The sequence below is a fragment of the Cebus imitator genome, unplaced genomic scaffold, assembly GCF_001604975.1.
Source record: "Cebus imitator isolate Cc_AM_T3 unplaced genomic scaffold, Cebus_imitator-1.0 Scaffold8, whole genome shotgun sequence".
Classification (NCBI taxonomy): domain Eukaryota; kingdom Metazoa; phylum Chordata; class Mammalia; order Primates; family Cebidae; genus Cebus; species Cebus imitator.
The window spans coordinates 6,742,477-6,765,157 of NW_016107323.1; the positions used below are offsets into that span (position 1 = coordinate 6,742,477).

Below are 22,681 nucleotides of genomic sequence, written 5' to 3' on the forward strand. Positions count from 1 at the left end.
CCTGGTGGGAGGCAAACTCGGAGCAGCCCCCAGGTGACAGCGCACCTCATCTTCCTCCTGCAGGGACCCTACCGCAGAGCGCGCCCCACCGGGGACCCCCAGCTCAGCCATGCTGGCCTGTCTGCAGAGGACCCAGAACCCCCCGGGCCAACACCTGGCCTGCCCGAGCAAGAGCCTGGAGCTGCGCAAGTGTGAGTAGGACACCTCCCCAGTCTTTGCAGGGCAGGTCGAGGGTGGAGAATGCCATTCACCAGTGCGTCCACCACCATGGCCCTGTCAGAAAGCCTCTGTGCTTTCTCAGGCCCCCAGGCCTTGGCCCTGGCTGTGCTGCCTTCCTGGTCTCCCTCCCCAATATGACACTCACTCTTTTGTCTGGCCGGCTCCTGCTGGGTGAGACTCTCAACTCTGGCGTGACCTCCTTCCTAGCAGCCTCTTCTGACCACCACCATCACCATGGCCCAACCCCGTCTCTGTGACCTCACCACCATTGTCTCGCCATGTCTGTCTCACTCACCACCATTAAAGTAGGATGACATGGAAGCAAAAAATAGAATGGGATCCCTGCTTGAGGCCCGTGAGCTGTGCGGTCTTAGGTGTTTCCTCCTCTCTCTGGTCTTGCGTTTTCACTGGGACTGGTGACCAGGGGTGTTCTCACTATCTAGGACCAGGATCCCAAATGCTCTGATCTGATTATTTTTAGCTACTGTAATTTCTTTTTTAACAAACTACTTAGAAATGGAGATTTGCATTAAAATCTGGATTTCTAGGATCTCCTGAAAACAAAAACAGAGGATCTGGTAACATGGGCCTGTGTGCCTGGACTGCAGCCATGGTTAGAGCTGAACAGCAGCCTCCTTTAAAGGGACGTCCATCTCCAGGTCACTGCAGTCTCCACCCCTCCCTGTTGCTTCTGTCCTACAGCCCAAGATCCATTGCTGTTTAGCATGATGCTTACACTGTGAAAATATCTTTTCTTTTAAATATTTACTTATCTTTAGGTAACACATTCATGTTATCTAACACTCAGAGGAAGGAAGGGGTGTACAGACAAAAGCCTCCCTCTGGGCCAGCCACCTGCTTCCCTCGTGAAGGAGTCCATGCCGTCAGCTTCCTGGGTGTCCTACCAGATGTTTTATGCATCCCAGCAAATATGTGTGGACACGCGTATTTTAAACAGTGTCCTGCACCTCACTGTTTCTCTCTGCAATCTATTCTGTATGTCAGCTTCTAAAGAGCATCCTCATTCTTTCGCCACATCGTTTTTTCCAGCAGGGATGACCCATAATTTATCTGGCCAGTCCTCTGTTCAGACTGTAGCTGACCTGTTGCCATCACAAGCAGTGCAGCAGTCAACCCTGTATGTGTCATGAAGGTGTGGATAAAACTGCAGGGGACATTTCTGGAAGTGGAAATACCGGGTCAAAGGGATGTGTATTTGGCATTTTGATAGTTGTGGTCTGATAGACATCTTTAGATGGTGCATCTGTGGACACCTTACATTCTGGTGTGAGAGGATCTGTTCCCCACCCCTCACCATCACAGCGTCATATCACACTTTTAGGTTTTGCCCACCTGAGCAGTGAAAATAGGATCACAGTGCGGGTTTCTTTTGTTTAGGGAGTCAAGGTCTAGCTATGTTGCCCAAGCTAGTCTCAAACCCCTGGCCTCTTGCCATCCTCCCGCCTCTGCTTCCAGGACAGCTGGGATTACAGGCGTGAGCCATCGCACCTGGCTACGGTGTAATTTTAACTCAGTTTTATATGAATGAGGTTGAATATCTTTTCATGTCTGTGCTATTTGTTTTTCCTTTGACTAATCACTTATCTCCTTGGCTCCTTTTCTTTTAATTGGGTGGTTGTTTTTGTCTTTATTGATTTGTAGAAGCTATTTGTATATGATGGAATCAGACCTCTGTCTGTGGTATGAATTGCAGATATTTTCCCCAAATTGGTTTTTGTTTTTGATTCTGCCATGGAGGAATTTTCTTTGGGAAGTGAGATTTATAAGTGTTTCCTTTTATGGCCTTTGGATTTTGCATCATACTTAGAAAGTCCTTCCTCAGGCTAAGATTATTATTTTTTAATTCCCCCAGGTTTTTAATAGATCTTTGATGGTTTTAAAAAAATGTATGAGGCCGGGCACAGTGGCTCACACCTGTAATCCTAGCACTTTGGGAGGCAGAGGCAGGTGGATCACCTGAGGTGAGGAGTTCAAGACCACCCTAGCCAACATGGTGAAACCCAGTCTGTACTAAAAAATACAAAAATTGGCCAGGCATGATGGTACACGCCTGTAATCCCAGCTGCTGGGGAGGCTGAGGGAGGAGGATCACTTGAACCCAGGGAAGCAGAGATTGCAGTGAGCCAAGATCACGCCACTGCACTCCAGCCTGGACAACAGAGCAAGACTCGGTCTCAAAAAAAAAGTATGATCTCTATATGATCTATAGTTTATTGGGGACAAAGTGTGAGGTATGGGACCAAATATATTCAAGTATCAGTGCAATACTGTTTTATTTATTATGTTGTTTAAAATTTGTAACCTTATTGAAATATAACTCATATACCATTCACCAATTTGAAGTGTACAATTCCATGGTTTTTAGTATATTCACAGAATTATGCAGCTGTCACCACAGTCAATTTAGAACATTTTCATAACCTCAAGAAGAAAACCGACACCCATCAGCAGTCACCTCATCTCTCCCCACCAACTCCCTCCCCTTTCTCTACAGATTTCCCTATTCTGGACTAGTGGCTGGCATCTTTCCCTTAGCATAATGTTTATACATTCATCTGTGTTGCTGCATATGTTTCTCCAGGTTAAGTAGCCCTTATCAGAAATGCTTGAGACCAAAGTGTTTTGAATTTTGGAAAATTTGCATTATACCAGTTGAGCATCCCAAATTAAAAAACCCAAAATGCTCCAATGAACATTTCCTTTGTATGCAACGTCAGCACTCAAAAGGTTGCAGATTTGGGAACACTTTGGATTTTAGATTTGGGTGCTCAATTTGTAATATTTTTCCCAGACAGTCTTGCTCTGTCACCCAGACTGGAGTGCAGTGGCGCGATTTCAGCTCACTGCAGCCTCCACCTCCCAGGTTCAAGTGATTTGCCTGCCTCAACCTCCTGAGTAGCTGGGATTACAGGCACAAGCCACCATGCCCTGCTAATTTTTGTATTTTTTAGTGGCGACGGGGTTTCACCACGTTGGACAGGCTGGTCTCGAACTCCTGACTTCAGGTGATCCACCTGCCGTAGCCTCCCAAAGTGGTGGGATTACAGGCATGAGCTACCGCACCCAGGGTCTGTAGTACATTTTGGTATTTGTTGCTCCTTGTTCTCCCCTCTCCACCCAAATTTCCTTGGCTCTTTTATATATTTTCCTGTCTGAACTATAGAATCCATTTATCTAGGTCAAAACAAAAATCCTATTTGTGTTTTTACTGGTATTGCATTACATTTACAGATGAATTTAGGAAGAAATGACACTTTTATGATGCTACCTTTCCCACCAAAATATGATACACTTCTGTTTCATGTCTCTCAGAAATGTTTTAACATTGGCCTGGTTGAAATCTTGAACCTTGGTTGGTTAAGTTTATTTCTGGATAGTTTAGATTTTTTAGTTATTCTTTTCTTCCACAAATGAAGGTTGGTTATATGAAGGCTGTTAACTTCTGTAACCTCACTGAATTCTTTTATTGTTCATAACAGTTTTTCAATTTAGCCACTTGGGTTTTTCAGTTATACTATTGTATGATTTACAGATAATAAATTTACACCCTGCTTTGTTTTATACCTTAATTTGTTTTATTTAATAGTGGCTACTATTCCTGGAACAATGAAAAATAATAGTGGCAATAAACATTCTTGCTTTGTACCTTCTAGATTTCCCCGTGAAGCAAATGCTGGCTTTGGGGCAGATAGTTTATCAGGTTAAATAAGTCTCCATCTATTCCTCTTTTGTTGAGGATTTTAAAAATCAAGAATGGAAGTTGAACTTTGCCAAAAGATTTTTCAGCATTTATCATCACATTTTTCCCATCAGTGAATTAACATGAACAATAATAGATTTCTTAATATTGAACTATCCTTGCATTCCAGCCCCAGTTGGTCATGGTGAATATTTCTTTATAATATACTGCTGGGTTGGATTTGTTATTTAGGATTTTTACTGCAGTCTTATCAAAGAGATTGTTCTTTGGTTTTCTTTTTTTGGAACAATTTTGATTGGGTTTTGCTATGTTATACTCACATCATGAAGAAAATCGAGGCTTTCCTTCTTTCTCTTTGCCTGAATAGTTTAAATAGACATAGAATTATCTGTCCTTAAAAGTTTGGTGATTCTCCATGAAACTATTTGGGCTAATGCATTTATTTGGGGTGAGTGGGTAGTGCTTTGATAATGCTGTTTCTTCTCTAATAATTGGTTTAATTGTTCTGCTTTTTGGGTGACTTTAGTAAATTATGTTTCTCTAGAAAAGTATTCATTTTTTCCAGGTCTTCAGATTGATTTGCATTAGGTTGAACTAAATAATTTTTACAACTCTTAATGGTGAGTTCACCCTTATTTCTTATATTGCCTATTTTGTGCTCTTTTTCCTGTTTTTCTTCATTAGGTTAGTTAGCTTAATGATACTATCTATCCCCTTTCCCCCAAAGATTCATCTTTAGGATTTATTTATTAGTAATTACCCTTTTCTGGTCTCTAACTCAATTTATGCTTTTATCTTTATTAAAACTTTCCTTCAGCTTTTAGGTTTTTTCCCCTTAGAGAGTTACATTTTTACACTACTTTTTTTTTAAAAGGAAAAATTCAGGCTACAAAGTCTCTGAGCACTGCTGAGCTATATGTAATATTTTCAATATTATTATTTTTTAGATAAATTTTAACCTAAGATTCATTTGAGTCCCACTCATCCATTCAAATAGTGAGTGCTTTTGTGTTTTACTTCTAGGGTGGTGGTAGAGTTTTTTATGATCAGAGAATCTTGTCTGTCATTTCTACTTTTTAGGAATTTGTTGAAGCTTCCTTTGTGATATAACCTATGGTAATTGTTGTGAGCTTTGTGGATTTTTTAATGGGATCTTAAAAAGGTGTTCATTTTGCTTTCAGCATTCAGTTTGGTATATACCAATTTTATCTCCCATTAATTAGGCTTTTAGGTTTTCTATAGTCTTATTTTCCTGTCATGGATGGAGAAAGGAATTAGACACCTGCTGCTAGCATCTTCCTGTCTATGGCTTCTTGTAGCACCTGTATCTTTGGCTTTTGAATGGCGATGCAATGTTATTTAATGCATAGATATTAATAATCTTAAATCTTCATAGTGAATTATATCCTAAGAGATAAAATTGAATCCAGGCCAAAAAGTCCAGGATTCAATTTTATCTATTAAAATGGTAATCTCTGCCTTTTAAATTCACATTTCTCTTAAAACCTTTGCCAATCCTTTTATTTCAGCCTTTCTGAATTATTTTGTTTAGATGTGACTCATATACTCTAGAGTTGGATTAAGCTTTGTGATCCAGTCTGAATGCCCTTTTTTTCTTTTAATAGGAGAGTTTAGCCCATTTACATTTATTGATATGACAGATGTCTGGTTTTAGTTCAGTCATTTGTGCTTTATTTAAATTGCTCTAAAAAGTCTTTCACTGTGTGATTTGTGTTCTCTGCTTTGTTTTGTGTACCTACTAATCATAAGGAAGGTTGGTGATTTTGTTCTAGTGGTATAACTATTCCTTAATTCTCTATTTCTTTAGAACAGTATCTATTATTTTTCCTATGAGGAATAAAATCATGAAATTGGCATATTTTCTTTTTCTTAGAGTTCACTTCATATTTTCATACCTGTATTATCTAACATCAGTTTTAAATGGTATCGTTTTATTCCAGCTATTAAAGATGAGGCTATCCAGCCGGGTGCAGTGGTTCACACCTGCAATCCCAGCACTTTGGGAGGCCAAGGTGGGAGGATCACATGAAGCCAGGAGTTTGACATAAAGACTAGAATATCGTTCCACTTATAATCCTGTCCCCTTCTTTCCTCCTTCCTTTCTCATCTGTTATTAGCGATGCTATTACTGTAATCTCAGGGCTTATAATACAGCACCTCCTATGTCACCATAATCCTCACATTTGTTTCTTTAATTAAAGAATAGTGCTCACTACCAAATCTTTTGCATTGATTTACTCATTGTCTGACGTTGGCCCTCTAGTATTTTCCTGAAGGCCTCCTGTGAAAAATACTCCTGGAGTTTCTGCACATGCAGAACATCTCTCTGTTGCCTTTCTACTTGAATGGGTTAAAATAAAAAAGTTCCTGGTTCACTTTGTTTCTTTGAGGATTTTGTAGGCTTTGTTCTACTGTCTTCTAATATTGCATGTTGCCATGGAGAAACTGAAGCCTGATTTTCCCCCCTTCTATTTGATTTTGATCTTTCCATATCTTTCATGTCCAGTTACTTGATGAGGATGTGTTTGGGAGTTGATCGTACAGAGTCTGTTTTCCCTGGAACGCAGTACTGTGCCTTCTCAGCATGCAGATCCAAGGCTGGGATTTTAGTTTCCTTCCTTGGGGACTCCAGCTAAGCATATATTGGCTGTCTTTCACCTATTTTCCCTATGTACGTTTTTCTGATTAGACCTTTCTGACACCTTTCATATTGCTCACTTTTTTCCCTGTGTTTTCTGCCCCTTCTTTTTTCTCCTGTGCTCATTCTATTTCCCCCTTGACTTGGGCAGTAAGCTTTTTTTTTTTTTTTTTTTTTTTTTTTTTTTTTTTTTTTTTTTTTTTTTCTGCTGCTTTATAGAAACAACTGCTTACTAAGTTTTTTCTTTCTTGATGAAATACTTGTCTATGATTTTCATCTCTTCTGTGACTGTATCCCTCTGCTAGGAGGTGTTTTGGCCAACCATGAATTTACTTACGCTTTGTCTTGCTTTCATTTTTTAGTGTATTTTTTATTAGGTCCTATGCTGGTTCAATTTAGATTACTTAGGAGGAAATTAGTTTTTCCCAGTCCATTGGCAGGAGGTTCAGGTTGGAGAAAAGCCAGGGACATGTCCTGAGCTGACAAACCCCTACTTCCACTGCTTCAAATAAGGGGTTTAGATTTTGTCCTCAGGGTGTACCCCTCACTTTTGGGACATGTTTGCTGCTGACTTTCAAATCTGCAGGTATGGCCCTTTTTTCTAATTCTTTTATTTATTTATATTTTTTTGAGACAGAGTCTTGCTCTGTCACCAGGCTGGAGTGCAGTGGCACGATCTCAGCTCACTGCAACCTGTCTCCTGGGTTCAAGCGATTCCCCTGCCTCAGCCTCCTGAGTAGCTGGGACTGCAGGCACACACCACTATGCCCGGCTAATTTTTTGTATATTAGTAGAGACAGGGTTTCACCATGGCCAGGATGGTCTCGATCTCCTGACCTCATGATCCTCCTGTCTCTGCCTCCCAAAATGCTGGGATTACAGGCATGAGCCACGGCGCCTGGCCTTTTTCTGCTTCTTAGCTCTACTTGATCTCTGCTGCTCTTGGTAGCCTATTCTTTTTTGTTTAGTGATTTAGCAGCTACAGTGTATTCCACTGCAGGGATAAAAAATGATAACATTTAACCAGCCCTTGGCTGATGGACATTTAGGTTGTTTCTAGTCTGTCACTGTTCTAAACAGCCCTGTAATGAACATCTTTGTACATGTGCATCTGTGAAAAAAAAAAAAAAATTCTTCCAGGCTGGACTCATTGTCACAAAGGGTCTGTGCATTTTTTTTTTTTTTTTTTTTTTTTGAGATGGAGTCTCACTCTATCGCCCAGGCTGTAGTGCAGTGGCACAATCCGGGCTCACTGCAACCTCCAACTCCCTGGTTCAAGTGATTCTCCTGCCTCAGCCTCCCAAACAGCTGGGACTACAGGTGCATGCCACCACTCCCGGCAAATTTTTTGTATTTTTATTAGAGATGGGGTTTCACGGTATTAGCTAGGATGGTCTCGATCTCCTGACCTCGTCATCTGCCCGCCTCAGCCTTCCAAAGTGCTGGGACTACAGGCGTGAGCCCCTGCACCCAGTGGGTCTGTGCATTTTAACCTTTGATTGCTACTGTCTAGCTGTCAGGACTCCCTGCCCTGTGCTACCAGATGGCTAGAGGAGGGGCTGGTCCTGATGACTTGGGCTGGCCCTTCCTTCCTGCTCCCAGGCCAGAAAATGAGAGCAGGGATGGTCACCAAGGATATCCTGCTTCCCCCGCCCATTCAGATCCTTTGACATCTCTGCACGTATTGGAAAAGACAGTGACTCTGCCTGTAATTGAAGAGCACAGGAAACAGGAAGGCAGGAAGGGAGATAGCAGAAAATTGAATTGGGTGCCCTGCTGCTGCCAGTCAGCGCCTGGACACTAGGTCAGGGAGGCTCCTGCCCTTTCCTCCTAGACATGGTTCTTAGGTGATAGGGCCCAGATCTCTCTTGTCCCTGTCGCCCCTGGGCAGAACCAAGACAGGAAAGGGCTTGTGACCAGACCTGGGGCCATGCTGTGTTTTCAACCAAGGGAGAAAGGTCTCAACCAGGCTATGGGCAGCATGATGACCCTGGATGAGTGGTTCAGCCTCTCAGGGCTCCGTTCTCCTCCCTCTGTAAAACAAGGGCTCCGTTGAGGTGAACCTCAGAAGCCACCCAGCTCTTGCCATCTGTGATAACATCAACAGCTTGGTTGAGGGGGATGAGGTGGTCCAGTCTGAAACCCCTGTCTCCCTTTTCCTGTAAAACAGGGATCAGAGTAGCTTGTGGTGAGGTCTGGCTGTAGGCTGAGAAATGGCCAGGGAATCAGAAATAACCACAGTTCAGTTCTCTGGGATCCAAGGTCAGATGGGCCAGAGGAAGTGGGTTGCAATGAACTGAGTCCAGGAGTTTGGGCGGCAGGGGCCTATCCTAGGTGACTGGAAAAAATGACCTGCAGAAAAGCAAAGGAATCTGCCTACCCCTGGGCCAGCAGCCTGTGGGTCTCAAATGCTCAGGCCCTTCCCCACTAATACATCTTCAACTTTCCCATCATGGCGTTAATATGCAAACTTTGAGTCACACACTGCTGAAGATACAGGCTGCGCGGAAGCCCCAGAGAGGCACCATGAGGGCCGGTGGTCCGGGGGCACTCAGGGACTGGGCCTTGTCCCTGTCCAAGGGGCCCAAGGAGGTAGAGCTGAGGCAGCTGACTCAGGAGGCAGACATGAGCACCCACCCTTCACCGCTGGACCTTAGGCATATGATGTGGCCTCTCTGTGCCCCAGGCTGCTACTCTGCAGCCAAGGGTAGCATGTCCACCCTGCCCCATCCCCATGAACCGCTAGGGCTTTGGGACTGTCTAGGGGTCAAATACAGGCTGTGCCCTGAAGAGGGTGCGTATGTGTGGTCTTGGACGAGCAAGTGACTGCCTCAGTCTCCTCTGCTGTGACATGGAGATAGGAATGGAAGGAGAGGACTCTGCAGGGCCTAGCAGCTAACCCAGACACCTCACCTGCCCCGATCCCGGGGCGGGAGCCTCTCTCCCATAATATCGATACCAATGAGAGGGCAAGATGCTCCACAACCCGTATTATTCATGATAGGTGAGAAGCTTTGAAGGGCTTGTCACCCAAGAGGATCAGGGAGCAGCTCTTCCCCAGTTCCCACCCTCACTCCACCCCTGCCCTACAGACCCCCAGGACACCGACAGGCTAGAGCTACTGCCCAAGTGAACTGCCGCCCACCGGCATTCCTGCAGGTGCCACTGCTTCCACTGATGCTAATAAAAGACAGAAGAAACAAAGCAATTTAAAATTCCAATGAAATTAAAAATAAATCTAGGGCCGCACGGCAGATTCAGTTATGCAGCTGTTGCTGAGTGCAGCCTGAGGGATGGAAGGAAGGTCTGGGGCCGTTCCTGCCACGGGTACTCAGCCTGTGAGAGGACAGAGGCTCAGAGATGAAGGACCAGATAGATCTCATCCCTGTTTATGATTTAACAACCAGAAAATAAGCTTCAAGCCAACTAGGAAGAAAGTCAACCTCCTTCGTTTACCAGAGTCCAACCACCGTCCACTGCAAACAAACTTGAGGCTTGGTAACATCAGAGGGAGACAAAGATCCTGCTCACTGCTTGTCCACACACGCACAGAGGCTGCAGCCAGCACAGGTAAGCTAGAACAAGTACATTAAAAGGTAGTATAAGGATTAGAAAGGAGTAGAATTATCTGCATAGAAAAACCCAAGAGGCCAGCTGCAGTGATGTACACCTGGAGTCCCAGCTACTCAGGAGTCCGAGACATCAGCCTCGCCAACATATCAAGACTTTGACTCTAAAAAAAGAAAAGAAAGAAACCCAAGAGAATAAGACTTCAGCAATATAAGATCAACATACAAACGCAACTGCACTCCTTCACAGCAGAGGCTGGCAAACATTTTCTGCAAAGAGCAGATATTTTCAGCCTTGCAGGCCGTATAGTTTCTGTTAGTAATTTATTAACACTCCCGTTCTGGCAGGAATACAACCACAGACATACATAAATGAACGGGTATAGCTGTGTTCCAATAAGACTTTATTTACAAAAGCAGGCGGCAGGCCAGATTTGGCCCACAGGTGGTAGTTTGGGACTTTTTTTTTTTTTTGAAACAGGGCCTTGCTCTGTCACCCTAGCTGGTGGGCAGTGGTGTGGTCACAGCTCACTACAGCCTTGACCTCCTGGGCTCCAGTGATCCTCCCACCCCAGCCTCCTGCATAGCTGGGACTACAAGCTCATGCCACCATGCTCAGATAATTTTTTAATTTTTGGTAGGGATGGGGTCTCACTAAGTTGTCCAGGCTGTTTTTGAACTCCTGTCTCAAGTGATCCTCCTGCCTCAGCCTCCCAAAACACTGGGATTGTAGGCATGAGCCACAGCACCTAGCCTGTCCATTTTTAAATTCAGCAATTTGTCTTTTTATTAAGTTGTAAAACTTCTTCATATATTCTAGATACAAGCTCTGTATCAGGTGCATGACCTGCAAATATTTTCTCCTGTTACAGAGTTGTCTCCACTTGCTTTGTGGTATTCCTTTGAAGCACAAAAGTTTTGAATTTGGTCACTTTTATTTTTGGTATTTTTATCTAAGAAAGCTTTGCATAACTCAAGGTCATGAAGATATACTACTGTGTTTTAAGAGTTTTCTGGTTTTAGCTCTTCCATTTAGGTCTGTAATTCATTTTAGCTTTTGTGTACATCATGCATGAGGAAAGGGTCCAACTTCATTCTTTTGCATATAGATATCTGGTTGTCCCAACACCATTTGTTGAAGAGACCAATCTTTCTCCTACTGAGTTGTTTTGGCTTCTTTTTGAAAATCAATTGATCATAAATGTAAGGGTTTGTTTCTGGATTTTCTCTTCCATTGATCTACATGTCCATCTTTATGCCAGTATCATAGTGTCTTGATTCCTACTGCTTCATATTAAGTTTTGAAATCAGAAAGTGTAAATCCTCCAACTTTGTCCTCCTCCTTCAAGATTGTTTTGGCTGTTCTGAGTCCCATGAAGTCTAGTCTCAGCTTGTCAAGTTCTGTAAAGAAGCCAGCTAAGGTTTTGATAGAGATTTGCTTTGGATTTATAGATCAACTTAGGGAATGTTTGCCATCTTATTATTGTCTTCCTATCCATGAACATGAGTGTCTTCCTATTTAATTTCTTTCAAGAATGTTTTGTAGTTTTCATATTTTGAGTTTTGCTTTTCTGTTAAATTTAGTCCTAAGTATTTTATTCTTTTTGATGCTGCTGTAGTTGGAATTTTCTTAATTTTATTTTTGGGTTGTTCATTGTGAGTATATAGAAAGACAACTGATTTTTGCATATTGATCTTGTTTCCTGCAACTTTGCTGAACTTCTTTATTCTAATAGTATTTTAGTGAATTTCTTAGGATATCCTGTATACAAGATAATGTCATCTGCGAATAGAGATGATTTTACTTCTTTCTAATATGAATGCCTTCTATTTATTTTGTTGAATTTCTCTTGCTAAAACTTTTAATACAATGTTGAATAGGAGTGGAAAGATACTTTGATTGTAGAGGGAAAGCATTCAGTCTTTTATCATGAAGTATGACGTTAACTATGTAGTTTCCATAGTTTGTTTAGCATTTTTATCATGAGGGATATTGATTTGGCAAATGCTCTGTGTCTATTGAGATGTAGTTATCCTTCCTTCTATCAATGTGGTATTAACATTAGTTGATTTTTGGATGTTGAACCAACCTCGCATTCCTTGGGTAAGTCCCATTTGGTCATGGTATATAATCCTTTTTCTAAGTGCCTGGATTTAGTTTGCTAGTATTTTGTTGGTTTTTGTGTCTATATTGATGAGGGCTGTAAGTCAATAGTTTTGTGTGTGTACTATCTTTGGTTTTAGAATTAGGGTAATACTGGTCTTACAGAATTCATTAGGAAGTGTTCTCTCTTCTCCTCTGTCTATGGAAGAGGCTGTAAGTAATTAATTCTTATTTAAATGCTTGGTAGAATTCACCCATGAGGCCATCTAGGTCTGGGCTTTTCATTATTGCTAATTCAATCTCTACTTGTTACGGAGTTGTCTTCATTTGCTTTGTGGTATCCTTTGAAGCACAAAAGTTTTGAATTTGGTCACTTGTATTTTTGGTATTTTTATCTAAGAAGGCTTTGCATGACCCAAGGTCATGAAGACCTTAGTCTATTCAGATTTTCTGTTTCTTAAGTTAGTCTTGGTAGTTGATGTCTTTCTAGGAATTTGTCCATTTCTTAACAATTTGTTAAGGAACCTAAAATAAATTGACAAGAGGCAAATGGCCTTTATAGAGAAGGAAAGTTTATTGTGATTTTTTTTAAAGACATAAATAAACTTAGAAATATTTCATGTGTATAGACAGGTTCAAATGGAAAAAAAATTCAGTCCAATCCTTACATCTTGAGCATTTATGTGTTTGTAACTCAAAAGCTGACTGAAATGATAAAAACACAGGGACCAAATATGGCCAAGGCACTGTGGAGAAAGAAGTGTCAGCACTGGGGAAGGGGCTTGTCCTGTTACAGCTTAAAGTTGAGACACTGGGATCAGAACAAAGACCAGGAGACAAAGCAGGGGTTGCAGATCACTGGGGAGACATATGCCATGCTGGGACAAGTGATTATCCACAGGGAATAAGTGACAGAGGAGCCGTACCTCACACCATACCCAGAAAGGAATCCCAGGCAAACTAGAAATCCAACTCATGGGAAGCAAAACCATATCATTGTTTGAAGAAAATGAAGGAGAGTATCATCCCCAGGATAAAAAGGATTTCCAAAATGAAAGAAAAAAAAGACAAGCTGGACCACATTAAAATTAAAACTGGCCCACCATGAAAGACAAGCCAAGCCACAAATTGAGAGTGGGTGTCTGCAACACTTATAATGGACCAGTGTCCAGAATAGAGAGCCACAGATGTGGGGTGGCGGGGAGCCAGGGGTGGGGACGGGATGGGTAGGTGAGTCAGAACAAAACGTATGTGGCTGGAGACAGACAGGAATAGGTCTGTGTCTGGAGGAGGGCAGAGATGAGGCTGGGCTGAAGGCAAAAGGACAGGCGGCAACATCAGGACAAGACAGGGACCACAGACAAATCATCTGGGGCCCTGGGTGCAGGGAGAGAATACGGTATGGGCTTCCAAAGACAGAGCCCAGCTAGGGAGTAGGCAAGGGAAACTGAGGCACATGGGAGCATCAAGAAAGTCAGGCTGGAGAGGGATTAAAGTGCCCCCAGCCCTACCTGCAGGGACACTTTGGCCACTCTAGGGCTGTGGGGTGGGGAAGGTGTGTGTGTGGATAAACGTGTTCCTGGAGCCCCTGACTGTCTTTGTATCTGCAGGGTGTTTCTGAATGTCTGGGCACATATGTGAGCATCTAAGCACTGTATGTAGCTTGCATGTGTGCACATATTAAGAGAATGAGAGACAGGGCCTCTTGTTTACTGCCACCCTCCACTGCCAGTTCCAGCCCAGAAACAGCTAGAAGGAAGGTGGCCTGCCTTTTCTGAGCACCTGTACCAGGCTGGCTGACATACATTCATTTTCTCCAGTCCCCTGCCCTCAGGGGAAACAGACATCAGGAGCTCTGTGGTAACTTCCTTGAGGTTCCATGGCTGGTCACTAGGACACGTGGATTCACACCTGCAGCTGACCTCAAAGGCCCTCAGGCTACCACCCCAGCCAGTGTGCTGGGACAGGGCAGGGTCCCTGGGACAGCCAGGAAGGTACGGAGCAGCCATTCCTGCCCCTCTCCATACCCCTTCCATAGAGGCTGGAGAACAGCTGTGTCTGCCCTAGCCCAGCCGCCATCCCTGCCCCTCCTCCTGGGCGACCTCATTAGGGATTCTGCCTCTGCCACCAGCTAATTAGTGTCACGTTAATTGAGCATTCAGGAGGCTGCCACTTCCAAGGGCAGAGGGTGGCAGTGAAGGGGAATGCAGATGTGGAGCTGCTCCCCCCAGCAGGCTGGGGCCAGGCCCTGTGCCAGGGACCCCTTCCATCCTGGAGAAGCCCTGGACACCCCTTGCTCCCCCATTTCAACACAGACAATACCCTGAGCCCTAACAAAGGAGGCAGTAGACAAAGTGTGCAACGGCTTGAGAAAGAAATGACACTGGGTGAACACCTACTGTGTGCTTGGCATACCTTTCTTTCCCCCATTCTCCTATGGGAAGGCGGGCGTTCACTCTATTCTACCATCCAGAAAGCTGAGGTCCACCAAGGGAACCCCTTCTCCAGAGGCAGGCCCAGTGAAGCAGGGGAACCCAGGAGGTAGCTCCAATGCCAGCAGAACCCAGCTCCAAGCCTCCTGTCCGCCACTCCCGGCTCCTTGGACAGGTGACTTGTCCTCTCCAAGCCTCAGCCTGCTTCTCTGTCAAATGCGGGCAGCTCCAGAATGCACCTCACAGGGCGGTGAGGGCTGGAGAATGCACACCTCCCCCTAGACCCAACCTGGTCCTGCCTGGCCCATGTCTGCGGTCGGGACCTGGGGTCCCTTATCACAGGCCCTGTGGTGCAGAGTGTTGCTGTCCAAGCTTCTCGGTGCTCTGTGGTCCCTCGGGCACAACCCAACCGGCTCCATCCACCCTGCCCCCTCCTCAGCTTCTGGAAGACCCGCTCTCGTGTCTCCCTGTAGCAACATTAAATCCCACTCAAAGGGCTGGTTTTAATTGGCTTAATATACTCGTTAATAACCGCGTCTATTTAACACACCTGTAAAAGGCCCATAACATTAACTTAATGGCAGCGGCAGCTCACCCAGCACTTCCAGCCAGCCTTTTAAATTTCCCGACAAGCCTTTAATGGGGGCCACGGCAGGCGGAGGCAGAGCAGGGGAAGGAGTGGCCCAGTACACAGTGAGGAGCACCCTAGTTTCTGCACATCTGAGCCCAGATGCTGCCTGGTGGGCCCTGTAGCCTCCCAAAGGCCTGGGAACATGGGATTCTTTGGCCTTGGAGCCACCATCCATGGGATGCTTCCCAAGCTCCCTCGATGGTGGCCGCAATTATTTAGACATCAGAGTGGTGAGAAAAAACAGGATCTGCCCTTGAAGGTCTCCAAATCTGGCCCAGGAGAAAAGTCGACTGACAGCTATAGCGAGCTGCCTAGCTCGAGGACACCTCGGCTGAGACCTGAGGATCAGGAGAGCCAGTGGGCTGGGGCTGTGTAGACGACCCGTCTTACTGCATTTGTCCAGCACAAAACGAAAGCTCCTACCATGTAGCATGCACCACAGCAGACACCAGTGCGTGGTGGGGCGCTGGGTGGAAGCTGTCCCTGCCTCATGGACAGTTCCCCCGAGCCCCACGTTCACCACTTTGGATCAGGTACTAGGACCCACAGATGAGGCCCTTCGCATGGGGGCGTGGGGCAGGGGAAACAGACCCGGACCAGGAGAGCAATCTATCCAGATGGTCAGCGCGGGGAGGCAGTGCTTCAGTTAGACCGTAAAGGACCAGTGAGGCTTTGGTTATGGAGGAAAGAGGGCCCGAGCCACAGGGACCACACTGCCCACTGGCGGAACGGATGACCTGGGCTCAAATCTGGGCTCGCAGATCCTCCCTGCACCACCAGAGGTCTCAGACTGGCCACATCCTGCCCACCTGGTATGTGGTTGGCCCTGCTCCGTATTTGAACGCCGTTTTAAATGTGAACATTCTCTGGACAGGACATGCCATCCCTGCCATCTGTCCTCTCTAGGCATTTGTTTGTGACCCCTGCCTGACACTCCTTGAACATCTGACCTCCTCTTTTGAAACCCGGGGCTTACCTCCTAGGGCTGCCAGGACGACTGCGGAAGGGCAAGGCCGTGAGGGTTTGGCACAGTGCCTGGCCTGGAGGGATAGACCACAGAGGATGGCATATGAGAGGAAGTGGGGGATGCCGTGTGTGGCTCCAGGGCCCTGTGGGAAGGAGGCCTGGGCCAGGTGGCCAGGGCCTTGAATGCCACCTGTGCAGCTCAGATTCACACAGGCACAACCTCAGTGGTGGGCACGAGAGAGGCATCTGAGAGCTTGGAGGCCATGGAGGGGGCTCCCCACAACACACGCCCACTGAGGGGAGGCACTGAGCTAGGCCGCCTCATAACACCTCTCACACAGAAGCCTCCCAGGTATGTGCACCATTCACCCATTTACACAAGGGAAAATGAAAGCTCAGAGAGGGACAGTGGTGTGCCTAAGGCCACACAGCCAGTATGCGGCAGGGCTGGGATTTGAACCAGATCCATAGCTCAAGAGTCCACTTTCCACCTGCAGCCCTAACCCCAGGTGCTGTAAGGCTGCCCCTCAGGCCTCTGTGCTCTTCCCAGGAGCAGAAGCTGCTAGGTGGGGAGCCAGGAAGGGCCAAGGGAGTAGGAGGAACTTTGATGTAGCCGCCAAGGCCACTCCAGGCAGGACTGAGGAGGGCGGGGAGCTGTGCGCCCCTCCGCCATCCTAAATCAATACGTGGTCACTGGCTGCTGGCAATTACAGAAAAGCACAGAGAAATAAAATCCCCTTGCCGTTACATAACCTGCTCCCCTCTCCCCAGGTGGGCTGTTGTCAGCGTTTGGGGCTTCTTCACACCTTGGTTCTGCCCCCTTCCAGAGAAGGAGAGAGCCTGCAAGAGTCTTGGGCAGCCACGTGGGAGCCGCCTCTTTCCATGTGCCTGCCCCTTCTGTATCCCCCACATCGCCAGGGCCTCTCAAACCTCATGTTTAATGCCCAGCAAGTCCCATTGCTTCTGAGGGCCCCTAGGTGTGGCAGCTCCCAGCGCTTCCTCTGTCCCCATGGCCCCTTTCCAGCCAGCAGCCTGAGGAGTCTTAGGAAGACCTGTCCCTTCCCTGCTCAGAACCCTCCAACATGGAGGAAACACCCCGACCCGGCAGTGGCGTGCGGCCGGCCGGTTTGCACTGCATTCCCTCGCTCCAGCCCCCACCCCCCACTGCTTTCCCAGCTGCCCCAGGTCCCACGTCCTGTGCACTCACCACCCCTGCCCACCAAGACTACCCTCCATCAGCTCTCCGCAGGGCTCCTTCCCCTACCTCCCTCCGCTCTCTACTCCAAAGCTGCATTATCAGAGGAGCCTTCTTTGCTGACCACCCTGTCCAAGCCAGGTACCCCTCTGTCCCGCCACTCAGTCCCCATGCCCTGCTATTCTGGTTACTGTGGCTGTCGAGTAAGTCACCCCAAAACTCAGCAGTGCCAAACAGTCACTTATGGTCAGGAATAGAGGCAGGGCACAGTGGGGAGGGTGCAGCTGCCCCGTGATGTCCTGGTGGGGGTAGGGGCCACGGAAATCTTCTGACGACCTGTGTGCTCATGTGTTAGGCGTCAGCTTTGTCAGAACACAGTGGCCAGGTTCTAAGGATGGAGGTCCCGAGAGAACACACTGCAGGTAGAAGCCACATTGACTCTTGCGACCCAGCCATGAGTCACACAGAGCCGTTTCCGTGGCATCCTTACGTGGCATCCTATTCAATAAAATGGAGTCACGAGGCCGCAGGCCCCTCTCCGCCATCCTTGCCACTGCTAAGAAGCCTGCCCCAGCCCGCAGGCTCAGCCACTTCCTTCATGTGAGGCCTTTTCCTGTCACTACTACGTTTACCAAAACAGGGCTATGCAACCGCACTGAACGCTCGCAGCCGGGCCCACATTCAAGGGAGAGTCTGGAGCCTTCACCAAGCTGGGGTCAGGGCACCAAGGAGCCTGGGGCCCCAAGCCACCTCCATTGGTACTCTGGCAGAACAGGCTGGGTTTGAGGCACCCATGGGTGGGCTCAGGAGAAGGTCCTTCAGGGAACAATACGTAAAGGAGAAGCTACAAACCCAAAGGCTTCTGCAGGCCACTGGGGCATTGTGGCAGGCCAGGCTTAAGGCAGGGACTCCAGCGACCTGGAGGCCCATGCCCCACCTGAAGGCACTCACATTCAAAGCACGTTGGAGGACTGAGCAGCTCCCCCAAGCCCATCTCTAGGAGGGACTGGGGCTCAGGGCCACCAACTAGCAGTTGCTAGGTGCAAGGCAGAAGCCCAGGGCAGGCTTGAGAGCTGCCTGCCTGGGTGGCCTCTGATGGGTGGCCTCCCTGCCTTGTTTAGCCTCTAGGCAGACTCTATGGTCCCTCATCAGGACTGTCCTCCTCCTGATTCCAGGGAAGAGGAGGAGGGAGAGCCTCATGAAGGGCTTTGCCCTGCCTCAGGGTGGAGGTAGGGTGAAGACAGCCTGGAAAGCAGACACACTGGGCCCGAATCTCAGCTCCACCCTTGCTATGTGTGTACTCTTGGGAACCTCTGAGCTTCCACTTCCCCCTCTGTACAGCAGGGCCTGCATGAGTCACCTGCTGCTGTGTGACAAGCACAGCTTGGTGGCTCAAGGCAGCAACAGTCACTTAGTATCTCTCAGGCTTTCTGTGGCTTAGGAAATTGGGAGCAGCTTGGCTGAGTGATTCTGCTCAGGGTCTCTCATGAGGTTGCAGCCAGGATATTGGCCGGGGCTGTACTCTTCTTTGAAGGCCTGACTGGGGCTGGAGGGTCTGCTTCCAAGAAGTCTCAGATGACCTTCTTGGCTGAAGGCTGCAGTTCGTGGCCACATGAGCCTCTGTCTCCATGGGCTCCTCCAGTGTCCTGACACACCAGTGGCTTCTCTCAGAGCAAGGAAGAAGCCACAACTACTTTTATGACTGAGCCCTGGAAGCTGTACTCTTTCACTTCCAGAATATCATACTAGTTACACAGGTCAGTCCTGTTTGGAGTGGGTCCCAGGGACTGGACAAGGGCATGAATACCAGGAGGTATAAAATCACTGGTGCGGGTGGCAGATCATGGAGGCCAGCTGCCAAATGCCATAACTTGTTTCCTCATCAGTAAAATGGGGACCACCTCTGGGTTGTTGGGGCCTCCAAACACGAGTCGTCAAGAAAAGCCACAGAGGCCTGAAATCCCAGCACTTTGAGACACCAAGGTGAGAGAATCACTTGAGCTCAGGAGTTCAAGACCAGCCTGGGCAACATAGTGAGACCCCATCTCTACAAAAAATACAAAAATTAGCCAGGTGTGGTGGCGCACCCTTACAGTCACAGCTACATGGGAGGCTGAGGCAGGAGGATAGCTTAAGCGTGGGAGGTGGGGGCTGCAGTGAGCTATGATCATGCCACTGTACTCTATATCCTGAGACCTTGTCAGAAGAAGGGAAGGAAGGGAGGGAGGGAGAGAAAGGGGAGGGAAGGGAAGGAGGGAAGGAAGGAAGGAAGATAGGCAGGCAGGCAGGCATGCCATGGGCATGGAGCCTAGCACATACTAGACACACACCAAATGAGCTTCTGTATTACGGCGCTACCATCAGCTCCACCAGAAGGCCGGCAAAATGCCCTTCCTTTCAGTCAGTGGGGACTAGGAACAGGCACTCCCTTTTTTTTCTTCTTAAGGTTTTAAACATGTAATTTATTCCATCTATTAGATAGATTTTGTAGATTTAATCATTTTCACAGTTGGTGGCTCATTGGATACTCAAGATAAACTCCAAATGAAAGTATAATGGTGAGGACAAATGAGTTTTCACACCACAGTGGCAGAAACTTGCTTGGGAAGAGACTTTAAGGGGAACAAAAATACATACAGATAGAATTTTTTTTTCCCTGGCAGCTGCTTTTGCTGACTCCAGTAGGTTACCACAGTTAATTTCACCAGTTTTGTTCATCTGTAAAATTGCATAAAAGTGACATTTTTGTGCTCATTATAGCAAGTGCTGATTTATGGCTGGTAAATGAAGAGCTGGTCCCTTTTTTGCGGGACTCTCCGAGTGGCGCTAAGTGCCCATGAAATTGCTTGTATAATGTAGTTTAAATCCAATCTTGGAGAAAGATTCCCCCGTTGGCCAAAGTGGCATTTCCATTCTCCACACCGAGTTTATTTTAGGCCACTTAGGAGGGGGCTGCCCCGGGCAGAGTCGGGGTGGGGGCCATGGCCGGTCTACTTGTCCAGCCAGTGAGGCCAGATGGTCGGAGAGCCGCCCACTTCTTCACTCCCCGCTGCCCTGCCCAGGTCAGGCCACACCTTTCACCCTGGGCTGGAGGCAGCTGAGCCGACTGAAGCTCATTTGCCTAGGCTCGTAGGCCTGCCCATGCCCTGGCCTGCCCATGCCCTACCCTGCTTACAACCTACCATGGCTGCCCAGTGCCCCAGGTCGGGGCTTCTCCCCCTTGGCCCTGCTGACAATTGGGATGGGGCCCTTCTTTGTGGCGGGGCTGTCCTGTGCATCGTAGGATGTTTAGCAGCATCCCAGGCCACGACCCACCTGATGCCAGTAGGGCCTCCAGCCCTAGCTGTGCCAGCCAAACATGTCCCCACACACAGCCAGAGCACCCTGTGCAGTGAGAGCCATTGTCCTGCAGTGAAAAGGCACTTCCAGCTCGGGCTGGAGGCACTCCTGGCCGGCCACCTCTTGGGCTTCTCCTCCGCAAGCCTGCCCCGAGCTCCCGAGCGCCTCCTGAGTTATTTGCAGTTCCCACCCCTACTACTTCCCTGCCTCTGGGCCTTTGCCTCAGCTGTTTCCTCTGCCTGAAATCTGTTTCTCTCCTCCCGCTTCACCCCTTCCACCGGTGGCTCAGGACTTAACTGGGATGCAGTTCTTTTTGGGAAGCTGTCTCTGGAGCCCATGTCCCGCCAGGGTGTCAGGGACGACGCTTTGGAAGGATGGGGCATGGTGTGCAGGCTCCTGAGCAGTGCCGAGGCCTAGGGAAGGGAACAGGGTCTGCACTCTGTCCCCAGCTGCGATGCCAGTCCCACCTGTGCCCGTCAGAAGGGCAGCATGAGCTCCCTGCCCCTTTCTTTTCTGGGAGGGCCCTCTCTCTGGGCAGACGAGAAGGGTATTAATACACTCACAGAACACCAGCTTTTGTTAATGCCATTTACCACACATGACCTGTCAAACCCTTCCAGCCACCTTGGGAAGTAGTATTGGCAGTTTCACCCCATTTTACAGATGAGGAAGCAGAGGCTGAGTGGTGAAGCTCCTCTCCCAAGCACCCCGAGAGTCATGAGCTCCAAGCACCTATCATGCACCTCATCCCCTACGGAGCCCCCTGGCGCTGCCATTCCTTGAGGCCACCTTGCAGACCTGGCATGATCATGACCCCCATTGTACAGGTGGGAAAATTGAGGCTCAGTTGGGCAAACTACATGCCCAGGGCCATTCCATCTGCCTCATGGAATTCCACCACCACCATCTCCACATGCCCTCGGCCCTGGAAAGGTCGTGGGCTATCCTTGGGAATGTCTCAGGACCAGGAGGGCTTTGGATGGGGGCAGGAGTCTGCCCACCATGGCCCTCTTCCCCCATGGCAAGGCTAGTTGTGCCCACTTACAGTGGGTACAGTCAGCCTGCCACACAGAGTGTACCCTCCAGCCCCATGCAGATGGCTCACTAAAAAGGCAGCGGCAGCCACACTGGCCTTGCAGGTGACCGGTAGACTCAGGGAGGGTGGACTCAGGAAGCAAGAGCAAGGGGTGGCAGAGCCCCTCCTCCTCACCTGGCTTTTGACTGAGTGAGGAGGAAGCCACTAGCAGCAACTCACCCTGGCGCTGGCCCCATCTGCCCTGTGTTCACATAGGAGCACGCTTAACCAGCCCATGAGGTGGGCAAGGGGTCATCATCCCGTTTCACAGGTGAGGAAGGGAGGCAGGGGAGGATAAAGGTAGAAGGAAGGAATGTCGTCCAGAGCAGTGACAGAATGAAAGATGACACGAAGCACTGGCAGGGTTGTGGGGCCACTGGAACTCTGTGCTCTGCGGGTGGGACTATAGCCTCATACAGCCTCATGGGCAAATGGTCAGGCGTTTTCTCCCGAAGCCAGGCAGGGCAGAGCCCTCTCCCCTGTGACCTAGAAATTCCATTCCTGGGCATATTTCCAACAGAACTCTGCGTGTGCTAGGGGCTGTGGCACTGTATTTATTTACTTTTATTTTTTTTTTTGAGACAAGGTCTTGCTCAATCGCCCACGCTGGAATGCAGCAGCACAGTGACAGCTCACTACAGCCTCCATCTCCTGGTCTCAGGTGATCCTCCCACCTCAGCCTCTAGGACGACAGGCATGCACCACCATGCTTAGCTAATTTTTTTTTTCCATAGAGCCAAGGTATTCCTCTGTCGCCCAAGATGATCTTGA

General features: G+C 47.9%; 1 protein-coding gene and 1 long non-coding RNA gene across 4 annotated transcripts in view; one reads left to right on the forward strand and one right to left on the reverse strand.

The window, feature by feature from the left end:
• FAM222A (family with sequence similarity 222 member A) overlaps nucleotides 1-22,681 on the forward strand; it is a 55,485-nt gene that overhangs the window by 29,375 nt on the left and 3,429 nt on the right. For 2 of the 3 annotated variants that reach the window (XM_017541681.2, XM_037743231.1), the window contains one exon: nucleotides 64-191. The exons of the other annotated variant lie outside the window; for it this stretch is intronic. In XM_017541681.2, coding sequence (XP_017397170.1) covers nucleotides 110-191 — 82 coding nt within the window. In that variant the 5' untranslated portion in view covers nucleotides 64-109. The remainder of the gene's footprint in view (nucleotides 1-63; nucleotides 192-22,681) is intronic. 3 annotated transcript variants of the gene reach the window in all.
• LOC119473191 overlaps nucleotides 1-22,681 on the reverse strand; it is a 47,465-nt gene that overhangs the window by 9,851 nt on the left and 14,933 nt on the right. The gene's annotated exons all lie outside the window — the stretch shown is intronic.